The sequence below is a fragment of the Hyla sarda genome, chromosome 4, assembly GCF_029499605.1.
Source record: "Hyla sarda isolate aHylSar1 chromosome 4, aHylSar1.hap1, whole genome shotgun sequence".
Taxonomy (NCBI): Eukaryota; Metazoa; Chordata; class Amphibia; order Anura; family Hylidae; genus Hyla; species Hyla sarda.
Window position 1 is genome coordinate 272,088,425 of NC_079192.1, and position 18,426 is coordinate 272,106,850.

General features: G+C 38.7%; 1 protein-coding gene across 20 annotated transcripts in view; it reads left to right on the plus strand.

The window, feature by feature from the left end:
* The window catches only part of GRIP1 (glutamate receptor interacting protein 1), a 598,139-nt gene that overhangs the window by 435,219 nt on the left and 144,494 nt on the right, over nt 1-18,426 (plus strand). For all 20 annotated transcript variants that reach the window (XM_056574218.1, XM_056574202.1, XM_056574225.1 and 17 more), the window contains one exon: nt 4,996-5,076. In XM_056574218.1, the coding sequence (XP_056430193.1) occupies nt 4,996-5,076 (81 nt within the window). The remainder of the gene's footprint in view (nt 1-4,995; nt 5,077-18,426) is intronic.

An 18,426-nucleotide genomic window follows, 5' to 3' on the forward strand; every position in this document is an offset into this window, starting at 1 on the left:
GATGTCTATGTCACCTTCCCTTTTTGCCCATAAAAAAAAGTAGATAACTTATAGCTGTTGTCTGGCTTGAAATGAGGATAAGGAATGAGTTGAGCAGATATTGGCCCTTGTGATAACCACCATTATCCTGTTGTAGTAAAGTAGATTTCTTATGGTAGATCCAGTGTATGGAAGTTGCCCCTGAAGTTGACCATACATACAGAACTAATAGAAATAGTGTAAAACCTGCTGCCAGACCCACAGCTAGGCAGCTTATCTTTCCTGCGAACAAAAGAATTGGGAATTTATAATCCAAGTTATTGATCATTCTCCAGTGTCTGGTGTACATCATGTTCCTGTATACACTCTATTCTGGAGTTTAGCCAACTCTATCTTCATCCTATTACACCACCTTGACTATAACCACTACCACATAGTGGGAGAGAAATAAAGTTGGCTGAATTCCTGGCTAGAATGTGCACAGGAACACAACGTTTCTTACAAGATGTACACCAGAAAGTTGGAATAATGAAGACAACATAGCAGACACCTTGCATCAAAAGAAGAAGGAAAGCATGAAATACTACAGAAAGGTAGTAAAATAACTTTGTTTACCCATAATTGCTAATTTATTATAGTTGAAAATAGGTTTTATTGTTGGTAAATCCCTTTAAGCTGTGTCTTCTGGAAGCTTTTTATCAGAGCTTCCTCTGCATAGGATTTGTGAAAGAGAATATCCACCCTTTAAACTTCTTTTTTTTTTTTTTTTTTTTAAGGGCAGATAAGCCCTTTGATGCATGCAGAGACCACAGATTCTTCAGCTACAGATTAAATATGTTGTAACTGTGGCCAATGTGGAAATCGGGAGGTTACTATCAAATAGACATCTAATATGTTACAGCGCACCTCACATATCCAGCTCTGCCCCTGCTATAGTTTGCAGAATACTCTTATGACCCTTTTCATTTGTGATGTATTTCTAAATCTGAAACAAACAACAAAAAACGTGGTCTCAAATGGCTGGAGGTGCTCAACCCCAAATGCGGTTGTGCATTTATACTGGGGGAGCAGATCCTGCCCTTGTAGTCCGTTGCTAAGGGCGATCCCCAGCATAAAAATGCATACAATGGAGGATGCCTGCAGCAGACTACAAGTGCCACAATAGAATCCTACACCAGATAGACGGTGTGGATGTGTAACAATTAGAATAATACAATACAGGAATATGGGTGCACTACTGTGGTAGATGTATACAATGACATTGGCTATCCCTCAACACTGATGTTAAAATTGAGACATTCGCCAGTGTATCCTTATATGAAGGACACACCAGAGCCCGCACACCAACGCCAAGGTTTCTCAAAATGGCGCGGGACCTAACGCTAATCCTACCTGTGCGTGATAAGCAAAACAGGGGCCAGTGGGCAATTACGGCAGCATTCGGTCGACTCACAGCCTCCTCCCAGGTACCCTCCAGCGTGACTGAGCCCACATGGGAGGAGGGAGGCAAGCTGCAAGCCCCACCTGAGTTGGCTAATAAGGTGCATGGCCTCACAGGTGCTACTCTAATGCTGCCTTGAAGATATTCAAGGCGCATTAACTATGGAGTATACACATATATTCCTGTATTGATGTATTTCTAAATCTGACCTAAGGTTTTTATTCTTGGTGGCCTCATGATCGTAGACTTCCAGAAAGTTGAACCCTCACTGACCAGGCTTTAAAATCATAGTATTGGACTATGCCAAAATAATTTAAGAAAGTATCTATTGTATATTTAGGAAACCAAAAGCACTGTATAGTTTAGTAAAAATGTAAAGGTCTGTGCAGTTTGCAGCTTATTTTGTACAGAGAACACAAGCTCTAAACAGAGGCAGGTCTGAGGAATGTTAGGGGATATTTTGGGATACTACAAGCAGAGTTGGTAGTATCAATAACAACCTGTTTATAGTAGGACCTAGTGTAACTCTCTTCCCTTTTGCATCCTTTTAGCTGATATGTCACTGATGTCCCTTTAAAATGAAGTGTTGTAAGATTAGGATTAACTCTTTTACCCTTAGTTAAAGGGGTATCAACTGGGAGAGTCTGGTCCCTGTTTGGCAGATGGTGGGGGTTGCAGAGGTCAGACCCCATGATATCAGACACTCATCCCCTATTCTGGGAATCAGGGAAAAATGTTGGATGTTGGAATAATCTTTAAAAGGGATGTTCAGCCCCCCCCCCCCCCACACCCCCCCCCCACTTAAAATGGACTAGCTGGGATTAAGATTTTAAGAATCCTCTGTGCTGCTATTCTGATGGTGTGTGGGTCTACTTGATGACCTGCCTTCCTCATGTTGAGCTGGAGACCAGGAAATATTAAACAGGAGGGACCAGGCACCAATACAACAGCAGAACTGGGGGATCATGCTGGTAAATTAAAGGGGTATTCCAGGAAAAACTTTTTTTCATATATCAACTGGCTCCAGAAAGTTAAACTGATTTGTAAATTACTTGTATTAAAAAAAATATTAATCCTTCCAGTACTTATCAGCTGCTGAAGATGAGTTATTTTCTATCTAACTGGTCTCTAATGACACCTGTCTTGGGAGCTGTCCAGAGTAGGAGCAAATCCCCATAGCAAACCTCTTATGCTCCGGACAGTTCCTGAGACAGACAGAGGTGTCAGCAGAGTAACTGTTGTCAGACAGAAAGGAACAACTCAACGTCAGCAGCTGATAACTATTGGAAGGGATAAGATTTTTTTAATAGATGTTATTTACAAATCTGATTAACTTTCTGGAGCCAGTTGATCTTAAAATCATTTTTTTTCCTGAAATACCCCTTTAATGATGATTTAAGAATAAAGAATATGGTTCTTTCCAGAAACTGATCCACAATTTTCCATAGATTATGCTTGGTATTGCAGTTAACTTTTTATGAGTTGAGTTGCAAAACCAGACCCAGCCCACAGCTGCTCTGCCACCTAATACTGTAAGTGGCACTAGAGAGCAAGCTCCATTTCTGCATACTTAAGAAGCAAGACTTCCTATGCTAGATTGTCGGTCTCCCCAAGGAGGCATATTATCTCCTCAGATCCTAATCTGGACAAATATTACAATGTACAGAATCTTAAAGGGAATCTTTCATCTGTTTCACCTGCACTAACCGGTTGGTACAGGCTTGTAGTGTGGGTGACACTTATGACGATGATACCTTCTGCCGCAATCCCTGTTCTTCTGAATATGCAGATGGCTTTCTTGGTGCATGGGTGGAGAGTAACATTCCCAAGGTCCACGTGCACAGTGACGTCCATCTGGCAATCCACAAAGTAACGCCTCCTTCCCTGTGTTGAGCTTCCTATGCTACAAAATGAGCTCAACTCTAGAATAACAGTGGTGGCCGTGGATATTTTGCATGCAGAGTGGAGCTCCATTCTGCAGCATGGTAACCAGCACAGGGGGAGGCTTTATTCTGTGGATTGCTGTCTGGAAGTCGCCATGCATGAGGAACTTGGAAAGGTCCCCCTCCCCACGTGCACTAAGCAGGTTATTTGCATATCCAGGAGAACAGGGATTGTGGCGGAACAGAGACCGGGACCTCTTAGTATAATTGTCATCAGTGTCACCTGCAATACAAGCCTATATCAACAGGTTAGTGCAAGTGACTTTGGTGACAGAACCTCTTTTACACAAACCATATAGCAATGTCCACATCTTAAAAAATGGCAGCCATACTACTAGTGTAAATATGACTAATGTTGAATGTTTCGATCACTTTACCAGACTGTAGACTAGGTTTATTTATGGTGTTTTGTTGTTCTATTCTAAATTATTATACTTTTGGCAGCCATGTGAACAGGGTTAATTACATTGCACCATAGTACAGTGATATTAAGATATTGTGATATTTATCTTTAATTTACAAATCAAATCTAACTATTATTGTGCACCAAATTGCTCTCATTATTCGTGCTCTTTTTAATAACACTGTAATAATACATTTATTTGAGCCTCTGGCCTTAGTAGAAAAAGGGCAGCATACAAGCTTGTAAACATAAAGGCTGAGCAAAGACATGCAAGCTACTTTCTGCTATCATTTAGGAGTTAAAAGGAAAGAATGCATCTAAACACCATATACACACACACACTTACACATCTTCCGATGCATAACATAATTTGTTCCAGTAGTCTAAAACATTTTCTGTATTATTGCTTCTCTGTATTACCTGTTATGTAAAATAATTAGCGTATTGGGGGTTTTTCTATTGTCACATACAATTATATTTGGATTTGAAATAGTTAATAGTTTTTTTTGTTTTTTTTTTACCTTTTATGGTTTTTCACTGCAGATGTTATTACAGTATATATTTAGCTCCTATGCTTTTCCAGGATATTGCCACATTACCTTTCCCCTTCTATTAAAAGTGAAGTCTATGATGTACATTGTGGAATACCCCTTCTCTGTTCACCTAGGTTTGGGCTGACTCAGCAGAAGAATTGCCAGTGGGTACATATTCTTAAAAAGTAATTTGTGGGGCACAATAATGTCCACTACAAACCCATAAAAATACAACACCGCTGGCACTGCTAGGGCATTTTGCTGTTTTATGGGATACAATACAGGGGCCCCCTAGTATAATTTCCTATCTTAAGTTGGTCCAGGCTATTTATTGTGCCTTTTGTCTGCACCCTGGTATTTGGCAAATTCTGAAAGCATATAAAAGAGGTTTCACACATCTAGTTGTTTAGCCTATCACTTTGATCCCTGCCACACTATATGTATTCCTTATGTTCTATTATTCACACACAATTTAAGATAAATGATGCTGCCTCAATTACATGCCATTTAGCGGGATGTGATCACATTGCTTTCCAGACAAAACTATTACACATCGCTGTACAGATGTCAAAATAAATGCAGTAATTCCTTTAGTGATGTGCACTTTACTTCTGTGGCATGTTTATGTTGAAAAGAAGCGCATGCATTTCTTAGCAGTTGCAACCAACTTAACATTTGATTTGGTTTTCTTAACAGATGAAGGTCCTTACACGAAGTCTGCTTCCCAGATGAAAGCACCAGATGGATCTTTGGCTGTTAGAAGACAGAGTATCACTGGTAGGTATACACCTATTGAACTACATTTTAGAGTATCATTTTATCTTGTGGCAATAATTTATGACTACTGGTGTAAGCTCTTGTGTATACCTGTTTTGGCTCACTTTATAAAATATCTGTGTATTCCTATGAGATGAAGCTTCAGCCGGTCTCCTTGTGATAGGATTCTCCCTGTCAGATCTCTCTAGTATGAAGCCACACTAGAGAATCTGCACACAGTCACAGGAGGTGTTTAACTCTGCATCTAATCATTGTATGGACTTACCTACTCTATCACTGCACTACTGGTCTCTAACATAGGGCAGCAATGAGGTTGCTGCACGGATTGATTTGATTACAACTATTTCGATGTAATAAACTTGGTGTCTGAGAATATTGTCAATTTACCCATCTGCAATAATAAAAGGGCTCAAAATGTATTTATGAAACTGAGGTGAGATTACATAAATTACACTGCAGGAATATTGCTGGTGTGGTTCTTAAATTTTTTTTTTTATAAAAACAAAACATTTATTCTGGTTGCAAGGGCCAAATTCTTATTTTATGGAGTCTGTACTATTGTTAAGATTTACAGATGCACTTGGCTGTTAAACTCAGAGGTGGGGGTGATCACGGCTGTAGGTATGAAGCGGGGAATTTTTTAAATATATTTACAGTTTCTTTGGCGAGACACATTTAGTGAAATAGCTGTTCTGGGTTTAAATCTGTCTGCTCTAATGAGTGTGAAAAAGCAGGAGAAGATTAAAGCCGCAGCACATGATAGACTCTCCCTCTAATTGACTGTACTGCTGCTGAGACATGGCCTCTAAAGATTCGCTGGAAAAGGTGTTGCTGAAATATCCACTTATTAAAATATGTTGCAGTGCTACATGTAAACTTTACACCCAGCTGGTATTCTGTGCGCTCAGTTTGTTACTGTGACAAGACATTGGTGTAAACAGCACTTTACATCTCTGAATGGGAACAGCAAAATCCACATCTCTTGACATGCACCCTGATGGTAAGCAACAGCATCTCAGTATGGAGCAGCAGCACCATTTAGGGTGAACAGTCTTTGATATAATGATTCAATTACAGTACTAATTGAAGTATGACCAATATATACGGTGTATCTAAATATATATTGTCATTTTAGTTTAAAATGGAATAAATAGCTTCATGGCCACAGCCAATGGCATGTGGACTGTGACATAAAGCACTATAGGCTTAGAGCCAAATGCTGAAAAATGTCATTTTTCATCAGTCTGTTTCCCTTTTTTTGGGACATTATTATGGGGGTAGCCATAGTGCCTGAGCTTCTACTCTACCATTGTTTGCAGCATTTAAATGCTAGATGCTTCACAGCAGCTACATGGATGCAGGAAACCATAGAATGGAGGGGACTCATTGACTTTTATATAAAAAAAAAAGTGGTTGATGTGCATGGAGGGGGGAGCTGCTACTATCACCTTTTGTGAATGGCCTGATACAGTTTACTGATGTTCATAATTATTCAAAATTTGAATAAAAAGTAAAAACTGTTGAAAAGTTTTCTTTACAGAACAGACTATGTCCACTTATTGTTAGGCTTAGTGGCCAGAATGAAAACTGCAGGGTTTTAGGATTATTTAAAAGTATAGATAATCAAATGGAAAATTAGGGGGAAAAAAACACACAAATTATTTAAATTGTTTATTATAAAAATGTGATTTAATATGTACTAATACTACAGTACCCATAAAAAGGCTTTATAAAAAAAAAAAAAACAAGGTATTTACAATAATCTATAAATAGATTTCCCATCCTATTATTTTAATTTTATTTTGTTTCTTTTCTTCTATTCTACCGGTCTTTGTATTTTTAAATTTCATGGTAAATGTTTGCGTTTTAGGTTTAGCTAATTTGACTTGATAGCCCTTGTCTATGAAACCATGTTGTCTCCTAGATGTTGATTGTTTTGTAGTGTGGTTTGTATGTTCTTTTATCCACTGCAAAAATATACTCTTTTTTGCAGTGGATAAATGAAACACCATTTATAGGCTTATATGTATACTGGGAGCTTTTCCCGGTGTACTTGCTAAGCATAGATCACTAACATGATCTGAACACCCTCTAAAGTGCTATGAAAATTGATGATACAATAATACTATTCAGTTATTGAGATTGCTGTTTTTATTAGCTGAAATAATCTCTCTGAAACTACATCTTCACTGATACTCTGCAGAAACAAGCTGTTTGGCTTTTAATAGGGTTATCCAGAATAAGGTGACTTTAGTACGTACCTGCCAGACAGTAATGGACATGCATAGGAAGGACCCATTCTTGTCTTGGGGCTAAATGGCTATGTGAGTCAACCATAACCATTGTGACTATATTTTTGTGAACTGACTATTTCCTGTTGGAGTTTGTTCTCTTCAACTACAAATCCTATAATTCCTTGTTTGTAAGTGTGAGGTCACTTTTTCTCCTTCCCACACATCAGCAACCCCACCCGTTGAAACACACGTGATCCTTTCAATGCAATAGACTAGTGTTTTCTGACCAGGGTGCCTCCAGCTGTTGCAAAACTAAAATTTACTGCAGAGTGATCTCCTTCCCACTCACTGGTCACTCCATCCATTAAAGCAAAGCCATGCTCCCTCTGAACGCCTGACTAGTGATGTAATGTCTCGGGTCGCACTGCAGTTTGGGAAAACCTGAGAAGACACTCATTTTGCATGCTGTTAAAAACACAGGTACAGGCATTATATTATTAACTACACTAACTTTACAGTCCCTTTACCATAGTCAAATAAATAAAAAATAATAGAATACCCCTTTAAAGGGGTACTCCGATGGAAAACAATTTTTAACCCCTTAAGGACCGGGGTTTTTTCCGTTTTTGCATTTTCGTTTTTTGCTCCTTGCCTTTAAAAAATCATAACTCTTTCAATTTTGCACCTAAAAATCCATATGATGGCTTATTTTTTGCGCCACCAATTCTACTTTGTAATGACGTCAGTCATTTTGCCCAAAAATCTATGGTGAAACGGAAAAAAAATCATTGTGCGACAAAATTGAAAAAAAAAAACCGCAGTTTTGTAACTTTTGGGGGCTTCCGTTTCTACACTGTACATTTTTCAGTAAAAATGACACCTTATCTTTATTCTGTAGGTCCATATGATTAAAATGATACCCTACTTATATCGGTTTGACTTTGTCGGACTTCTGGAAAAAATCATAACTACATGCAGGAAAATTAATACGTTTAAAATTGTCATCTTCTGACCCCTATAACTTTTTTATTTTTCATTGTATGGGGCGGTATGAGGGCTCATTTTTTGCGCCGTGATCTGAAGTTTTTAACGGTACAATCTTTGCATTGATAGGACTTATTGATCGCTTTTTATTCATTTTTAAATGATATAAAAAGTGACCAAAAATGCACTATTTTGGACTTTGGAATTTTTTTGCGCGCACGCCATTGACCGAGCGGTTTAATTAATGATATCATTTTATAATTCGGACATTTCCACACGCGGTGATACCATATATGTTTGTTTTTATTTACACTGTTTTTTTTTTTATTGGAAAAGGGGGGTGATTCAAACTTTTAATAGGAGAGGAGTTAAATGATCTTTATTCACTTTTTTTTTTTCACTTTTTTTTTCACTTTTTTTTTGCCGTGTTATAGCTCCCATAGGGACCTATAACACTGCACACACTGATCTTCTATGCTGATCACTGGTTTCTCATTAGAAACCAGTGATCAACGATTCTGCCGCATGATTGCTCATGCCTGGATCTCAGGCACTGAGCAGTCATTCGGCGATCTGACAGCAAGGAGGCAGGTAGGGGCCCTCCCACTGTCCTGTCAGCTGTTCGGGATGCTGCGATTAGCCGCGGCTATCCCGAACAGCCCGACTGAGCTAGCCGGCCACTTTCGGTTTCGCTTTTAGCCGCGCGGCTCAGCTCTGAGTAACTTTTAAGTCTACATCTGCTATAGACCGTAGACCAGTGTTTCCCAACCAGTGTGCCTCCACCTTTTGCAAAACTACAACTCCCAGCATGCCCGGACAGCCTTTGGCTGTCCGGGCATGCTGGGAGTTGTAGTTTTGCAACAGCTGGAGGCACACTGGTTGAGAAATACTGCCATAGACTGTATATACAGTTGGCCGGATGCCTGTATAATGCTTAAAGAGTAAGTTTAATAAAAAGAACAAGATTTTTGAATCAATATAAGTCAATGTATGTGGCTTTACCATGAGCTACCCTACACTTTAATAGAAAAATTTCCCTTGAAAAGCTCGATAGTGACGTTCAATCATTCCTCAGTTCCTCATTAGTAATGGCTGAGAACTTATGGCGTTCAGCAGCAGCAGGATGTAGTCTATTGGAGTAGCTGACAAAATATTGAGAAAAAAAATAGCTTGGTCTTTCAGAAAGAAGAAAAGAGTAAGTCATTTACAGTGACACATCCCTCAAAGTGCTATTCCAAAGGTGCTGTGAAGTACAAAACATTTTCACGTACCGCCACTGCATTGTGGGATTGAACTGTAACTAATGGAATTGGAGCCTTGTGGTCTTGTGGCAGTTATATTTTTTTGTAGTTTCAACTGACCGCTAAATAAGTGATTCTATGCAACAAACAATACTTTTGGATGCAGTTTTAATGATTAAGGGTACGTTCACACATACAGGATCCTGCGCAGATTTGATGCGCAGGATTTGTAACTGCAGATTAGAAGCTGTGCTCAGTCATTTAGTTTACATTGACAGCTACTGAGGAAGGGGTCGAATACTTTGTACAAAGTACCACGAAACACGTTTAGCTTAGCCTAGACGCAGTGTGACTGATGAAATTCTACATATGGACTTTCAGCCAATTAGATCTTAAATCCAGCAAATTCACTATAAGATTGAGAACAAGCCAGCTGCCACTGGTCTCACTCACCAACTTTGTGATCCAAGCGCTGTTCTATCTGCTGCCTGTGATTCCAGCTGATCCTGTGTTCAAGCCTGCGTATTCCGCTGACTGCTGACGTCAGACGTCGGATTAACAGTCACACTGCAGTCTTATTGTATTTTAATTCTATTTTTATTTTAGGAATTTTTGATTATGTCTCATGATTTATATACGTAATTAACTAAATGTTGATATATGTTATATTAATACATTCATACATATTTGATATTTTACATCATACAAAATTATTACTGTCCTTGAGGTGGAGGCTGCTCTCTTTTTTGTTTCCAATTATTGTTCTTACACACCTTGGGTATAGGTGTATTTGCCTACTTTACTTCGGCCAGTATATAGTTGTGAGCTGCACCATTCATTTTTTTTTCTTTTACATTGAAATCTGCAGCAGAAAATCCTGTGTATTAAATCCTGCGCATCAAATCTGCGTACGTGTGAACGTACCCTAAAGGGGTATTCAGAGGGAACAAAATGTTTTCAAGTCAACTGGTGCCAGAAATGACATGTATGTAAAAATCTTAATCCTTCCAGTAGTTATCAGCTGCTGTATGCTCCAGAGGAAGTTGTGTAGTTCTAACAAAGCAGGGAGTATTCAAAATAGATTACTTCATTAAAGGAATACTCCTGAAGGAAAAACATTTTTTTTAATTAACTGGTGGCAAAAAAATGATACAGATTGGTAAATTATGTCTATTTAAAAATCTTAATCTTTCCAGTACTTATCAGCTGCTGTATGCTCCAGAAGAAGTTGTGTAGTTCTTTTCAGTCTGACCACAGTGCTCTCTGCTGCAATCTCTGTCCGTGTCTAGAACTGTCCGGACCATGAGCAAATCCCGATGGCAAACCTCTCCTGCTGCGGACAGTTCCTGACACGGACAGAGGTGTCAGCAGAGAGCACTATAGTCAGACTGAAAAGAACTACACAACTTCTTCTGTAGCATACAGCAGCTGATAAGTACTGGAAGGATTAAGATTTTTAAATAGATATAATTTACCAATCTGTATCATTTTTTTGCCACCAGTTAATTTAAAAAAAAACTTTTTTTTTTCCTTCAGGAGTATTAGTTACATAGTTACATAGTTAGTACGGTCGAAAAAAGACATATGTCCATCAAGTTCAACCAGGGAATTAAGGGGTAGGGGTGTGGCGCGATATTGGGGAAGGGATGAGATTTTATATTTCTTCATAAGCATTAATCTTATTTTGTTCCAGGAATGTATCTAATCCTGTTTTAAAGCTGTTAATTGTTCCTGCTGTGACCAGTTCCTGAGGTAGACCGTTCCATAAATTCACAGTCCTCACGGTAAAGAAGGCGTGTCGCCCCTTGAGACTAAACTTTTTTTTCTCCAGACGGAGGGAGTGCCCCCTCGTCCTTTGGGGGGGTTTAACCTGGAACAGTTTTTCTCCATATTTTTTGTATGGGCCATTAATATACTTATATACGTTTATCATATCCCCCCTTAAACGTCTCTTCTCAAGACTAAACAATTGTAACTCCTTTAATCGCTCCTCATAGCTAAGATGTTCCATGCCCCATATTAGTTTAGTCGCGCGTCTCTGCACCCTTTCCAACTCCGCAGTGTCCCTTTTATGGACAGGTGACCAAAACTGAACAGCATATTCCAGGTGAGGCCGTACCAATGCTTTATAAAGGGGGAGTATTATGTCCCTGTCCCTTGAGTCCATGCCTCTTTTGATACATGACAATATCCTGCCGGCTTTGGAAGCAGCAGCCTGACATTGCATGCTATTCTGAAGTCTGTGATCTACAAGTACACCCAGATCCTTCTCTACCAGTGACTGCCAGTTTAATCCCCCCTAAGACATACGATGCATGCAGGTTATTAGTACCCAGATGCATAACTTTACATTTATCCACATTGAACCTCATTTATCCACATTGAACCTTTAATGGAGTAATCTATTTTGTTAGAATGGTTCTTGACAATAAGTTGATCACAAAATGCTGACTGCTGGGGCCCTCTAGTGGTCAGCCATCATCTGTGGGGAGACCTGGCAGTATGTGTTTAGATTCCTTGTAGCACCTTCTCAGGGGAATTTAAAGGGGTTATCCAGGAAAAAACTTTTTTTTTTATATATCAACTGGCTCCAGAAAGTTACAGATTTGTAAATTACTTCTATTAAAAAATCTTAATCCTTTCAGTACTTATTAGCTTCTGAAGTTAAGGTTGTTCTTTTCTGTCTAAGTGCTCTCTGATGACACCTGTCTCGGGAAACGCCCAGTTTAGAAGCAAATCCCCATAGCAAACCTCTTCTAAACTGGGCGGTTCCCGAGACACGTGTCATCAGAGATTACAGATTAGACAGAAAAGAAAAAAAAAAAGTTTTTCCCTGGATAACCCCTTTAAATATTGCACACTTACAGATAACATCAATGTAAATGGGACAGGTCCTCCAGAGTAAGAGACTCTCCTTTTAGCCACTGTCCCTCATGGATAAAAATGAAAATACTGATCTAACTCAAAATTCTGGAAAAGGGTATATACAAATGAGTTAATTTTAATATTAACACCACAAACTTGGCCTATGTAACTACAGTGGTGTTTGCATCCAGCTTGTTAGACATAGATGCACACTAGCCGAGGCTGAATGTTCTCATTTCTAGCTGCCTATTCTAAAAGACTCCTATTTGCAGTGTTATAGGAGGGTATTTTGGAAGGAATCTTCTTACATTACATAGCAAGAAAAAGAAAGTGTGATTTTACTTTGGCTTTTAAATAGAACAGAAACTTCAAGTGACAAAACCAAAATGACAGATGTTCTAGTTCAAATATTAGCACTGAGCAGTGTCCAGGACACAAGATCCTAAAAGAGCTCCCACTGCAACCGTCTGTCTTCTGTATCTAGTCCAGGAGATCTCAAGAAGGATTAGTGGCTGAAGATGAATTTTACTGTCTTTTTGCAACCCTTTTAAAGGCATATACAGGCTTCCACAAATAAATATTTGCTTCCTTTTCTTTTTTTTTTTTTTAAATGAGACAAAGGATTGATGGGATAGCTCACAGTACAAGACCAAAGTTGAATTAGACCGAGCTATCCAAACCCAATCCAATACCCTAGGTGCAGAGATATAGAGGTAGATAGAAAAAAAGGATTTGGAGCTCTAGGTCTAAAAAATATATGGATGTGTTTTTTTGAAAAGAAAAAAATTTACAGAACGAAAGCGCAATCATGTGCCATTATTCCTTTTAAGTAATAGATGGTATGTTGTGCTGGAGTCTGCTCACCTGGGTGTGTTGTGCTCTGGGCACAACACCAATCCACGTATATCGCCAACAGATAGTGGCTCAACAGATCCGGAGTGCAGCCGACATCGATCCCGTCCTTAAAGCGGCGGTCAGAACAATCAGATATTAGGCAAATGCAAGCTCCGCACGGAAGCAGATGTCGTCACGACGCTCTCCAAGGAGTAATGAATACTAACCGTAACTCCGGACAGTTAAAATAACAAAGATTTATTTAGACATGAATAGTGCACGGACTACGCGTTTTGAGGGGCGGGAACCCCTCTTCGTCAGGTCCAATGACAATGTTCCAATGTAGGCAGTTCTGGAAAAAAGGGGAAATGAATCCTGTATAGAATGCAATGCAATTCAAAGATAGTCCGTGAAATGAATCAATAGGAGCGTGTAAAGTTTGCAGTGATTGTTTACAATGCTCTTCAATGTTCCGCAAATGAAATAGGAGATAATCCTGTGAGTATAGATACTGGTACACAGTACCGCATACCCTTAGAAGAAAATACGAGTCCTCCCTGGTTCTTGTAGTGAGAGCGGCTACTAGCGGGGTTCCGCGAGCCCTCTCAGTGGGCAGACCTTGATGAAGTGGAACGGGGGTGTCTCACTGGGTCCGTAGGATTGGATGCGGTGCGTCGTTCCTGTTTGGCTGGCCGGCACATATGGCAGTGTGCGGATACGGATTATCTCCTATTTCATTTGCGGAACATCCAAGAGCATTGTAAACAATTGCTGCAAACTTTACACGCTCCTATTGATTCATTTCACGGACTATCTGTGAATTGCACTGCATTTTTTACAAAATGAATTTCCCTTTTTTTCCAGAACTGCCTCCATTGGAACATTGCTAACATTATTGCTTACAGTTCCTATACACTTCAGTTGAGTGGTGGTATATTTCAGCATTTTAGTATTTTTTACTACTTACTATTAACATTATTTTATATGCTGCTATAATTTTCGCATTTATTCTGCCAAATTCACTCACAAGGGCTCTGTGGGTGGACTGTTTATATGCATTTTATTGATTTTCTTATAATAAATTAATTTTAAAACTTATCATTGCCCATATTTTTCTAGACCTAGAGCTCCAAATCCTATTTTTCTATCTTTTTTTTTTTTTTTTTTTTTAGTACTACATGATGATTTTATGGCAATTGTTTACTTGAACAATATTTTACATTTGGGTGGTGCCCACTTTATTATTCATGCAGCATTGAAAAAAAAACCTCAATAGGCCAGCTCCTGATTTTCCATATGTCTAATTTTACATACCTATTTAACAACAATTTGACTTGCACTGGTTTTTCCATTTCCCCCAGTAACAGTTAATAATTTATTTATGCCCCAAACTGGTGACATTGAAAATTATTCAACTAATTCTGCTACAAACCTCAAACATCTACCTATGTCCGTAGAAGTCTTCATGTTATTTTATTACATTTGAGTTTAGTTTATTTTTTTTTCAAAGGGTGGATAACTCCTTTAATGATGATACCCATCTATTATAAGGTAGCTAAGATAGTAATAAGTCCATAGTGATCCAGTAGAGAAAATTGTTCCCAGTCCCTGTTGATCTAATAGTGGTTTATGTACATCTTAGAGACTATACCACAGTAACATCCCGTAGTTGTTAGCCCCTAGTAATCTTATACTGTGAAGTACTTTGTAGTTGCTGTGCTCAGAGCGCCATAGGAGTGCCAGGCAGAAGGAAGTTGCTTTTCTTGCTACTTGCCAGCTGGCAATGCTTGTATTGTAGTTTATCTTCTTTGATATTTGAGTGTTCATACAAGACACAGAAACACTGTGTTAACACATCTACACCTCGCATGTCCTTCATCAGGGTAATGTATTAGCACAGGCTCACCTTGCATTTAAGTAATTTAACTCTCTGGTGGGGTATGATATCTACATGTACATAATATTCCTTTACATACACACAAAATAAATCACATATTCAAATTATTCATGTCTATGTCCATAAACTCTCGTATATTCTTTGACATTTAGCAGAAATTGTGGCAGACCAGAAAGCAGTAGATTTGTCAAAGTAGAGTGAATGAGACAGAAGGAGGAGTAGATGGGAAATCATTAGATAGTTTCATGGTATCCTATATACAGAGTATAGTGTTGGCCTTCTTCTTTTCTGCAATAGAACTGTGTAGACTCCTAGTCCTATATGATGCCATGGTGTTATGGTGCATAATATATGTTCTTAGCATTTAGAATTGAGGCAAAAACTGAAATAACGTACATATTATGTATCCAGGTCCAGAACACTCCCTGGTGCTCTGGACTCACTGCACCTTTTTAAAGATGTGCTTATGGGACAGCCCGCTCAACCAATTACCGGCTAAGACGGGGTGCCTGTTTAGCCTTTAATTTAGCTGAGTGGGCTGTCACTCCTGCTAGTCTCTGAAGGTAGGGGCCAGAGTGCTCAGGAGTATGGAGAGTTGAGCAGTGAGAGCCAGGTCCTCTCAGGAGATCACGGGTCAGACACCTCGGGATCAGATACTTAGCCCTATTCTGTGAAAAAGGGATACGTTGTGTTCCCCGGAGAACCCCTTTAACTCTCTCTATTCTTCGTTCTGTGGCTACGCTTCTACCTGGGCTGCCCTTATGATGAAGTCATTTAGACCTGCTATTTAGGGCCCCTTCCCAATACTCCAGTGCCTACACAGCAAGTCCTATTTAAGTACAAAGGTGTTCCTGCTGATGTTTATCCTGGTTAAAAACTTGGCTTGTTCCTGACATTGTTCTTCTGTCTGCCGTCTGGCCTTTAACTGATTATCTTACAAGAATTCCTCCCGCCCCAATCACAACCTGTCTGACTATGAATTCAGCCTTCTTCCTCGGTTCTATTTTTATTCATTGTGTATAGAATAGGAATAGTTTTAAAATAGTTTTTGTTATGTGTCACTGCTTTAAAACCCCTTAACGACAATGGACGTAAATGTACGTCATGGTGCGGTGCTACTTAGAGCACCATCATTTACATTTACGTCAAGGACATGACCACGAGCAACAGCTTTCATCATGCGCGGCAAGTCCTGGATGCTATCAGCACCTAGGGACCTGCCGGTAATGGCGGACACCAGCGATCACGCTGATGTCCACCATTAACCCCTTAGATGCCGTAATCAATACAGATCACTGCATCTGCATTAATCTACACGGCATCTGTACTTAAAATGGATGATCGGATCGCCCACAGCGCTGCCGCAGGGATCCGATCTCCAGTCGTCTCCAGGGGTCCTCTGCTATGGTCTGAGATCAAGCAGACCAGAGCAGAAAATAATTGATAACACTCATCAGTGCTATGTCCTATGCATAGCACTGAACAGTATTAGCAATCAAATGATTGCTATAAATAGTCCCCTATGGGGACATAAAAAGTGTAAAAAAAAAAAATTATTAAACATTAGGTATCACCACGTGTGTAAAAGTCCAAACTATAAAAATATATTGTTGATTATCCCATACGGTGAACTGCGTTAACGTAAAAATAAAAATGTCCAAAATTGCTGCTTTTTTGTTACATTTTATTCCCAAAAAAAGTTTAAAAAATTCATAAAAAGTAAAATATAAGCCAAAGTGGTACCAATAAAAACTCTTTTTTTTTTTTTAAAGCGGTACAGTAATAAAAAAAAAATCATATAAAATGGGTTTCATGTTATTCGTTTTGACCCACAGAATAAAGAAAACATGTCATTTTTAACGTAAGGTGTACAGCATGAAAACAAACCTTCCAAAAATAGCTAAATTGCATTTTTTATTCAATTTCCCCAATAAGTATTATTTTTTGGGGTTTGCCGTACATTTTATGGTCAAAAATAAGTGATGTCATTACAAAGTAAAATTGGTGACGCAAAAAACAAGCCCTCATATGGGTCTGTGGATGAAAATATAAGCGTTATGATTTTTAGAAGGCGAGGAGGAAAAAATGAAAATGCTAAAATAAAATTGGCCTGGTCCTTAGGGCCAAAATGGACTTGGTCCTTAAGGGGTCAAATACATAAATAAATAAAAATAATTTTTACATTTTACCTTAATTTGCCATTTTCTGATGTCAATTAACTTGTTTTTTCATCTATTAGGCTGTGAGAGCTTTTTTTTTTTTTCCTAGGGTGAATTGTAGTTCTTATTGGTACCACAATGGGTTCTGATGCTGTCGAGTGTTGTGGTATTGTGTGTGATGGCAAGCACAGTGCCTAGAGGATAGACAGCATCTGTTTTGGTGTCTGCATTATGTAGGCGTCTGGTCAGGGGGCTGCATCAAATTAGGGGTTTGGAGTCTGAATTAATTTAGGGATCGAATCTAAGGTTCAGGGATTTGTACTATAAATTAGCTGGCTACAGATTCAAAGGCCAAAAAGTGTCTGGCAGCAAACTCTGCAGTTATCTGGACCTTAGTGGTCTGGAGCAGTTGAAGAAATAAAGGTAACATATTCCAATATGAGATAATGTCACCTAAGAGTCAATGGATTCATAGAAGAGTTGTTAGCTCCCCTGATGTTTTATTTTAGTACTGTAACTACTTGTATTGCTTAGAAAGTATACAAAAATTTGCAGTATTTCTTACCAATTACTCACATTCTTACCAATTACTCACTAGAGAAAATGAATTTCTTTTCTTGGCTTGTTTTCAGATGAGATTAAAGATCACACACAGATAGCACATCATAATAGGAACATACCCCACCTCTTTAAATGTCATACCCCAAAGTACAATTGTATATGGTCACCCCCTGATTCAGTGCACTTAAGCACTCGCAGTGTCCCAAATAAATAACTTAGGGCTATATTTGGTTATTTGCCTAAAGAGACTCCCAATTTTGTTCAGATGTAGGGAACACAAAGTTTAAATCTGACATCAAAATTTAAAACATTAAGATCTTGGAAAACATTTTTTAAAGTAGTTGATACAATATTTTAGATGTTTCTTTTATATGTTTTATAATGTTGAAAATGTCATTCGTATTTCACGACAATGTTGGCAGCATATCTTTTTATAGACACGCCAAATAAACATTGCCTCCTGTTAATAAATCTAATTTAGACCAAGAAATCACACTAGAAATGTAATAAGTAGAGTGAGGGAATTGTCAGATTGCAGATTTTCTTCTTTTACCGATATGATTTGTTTTCTCTCT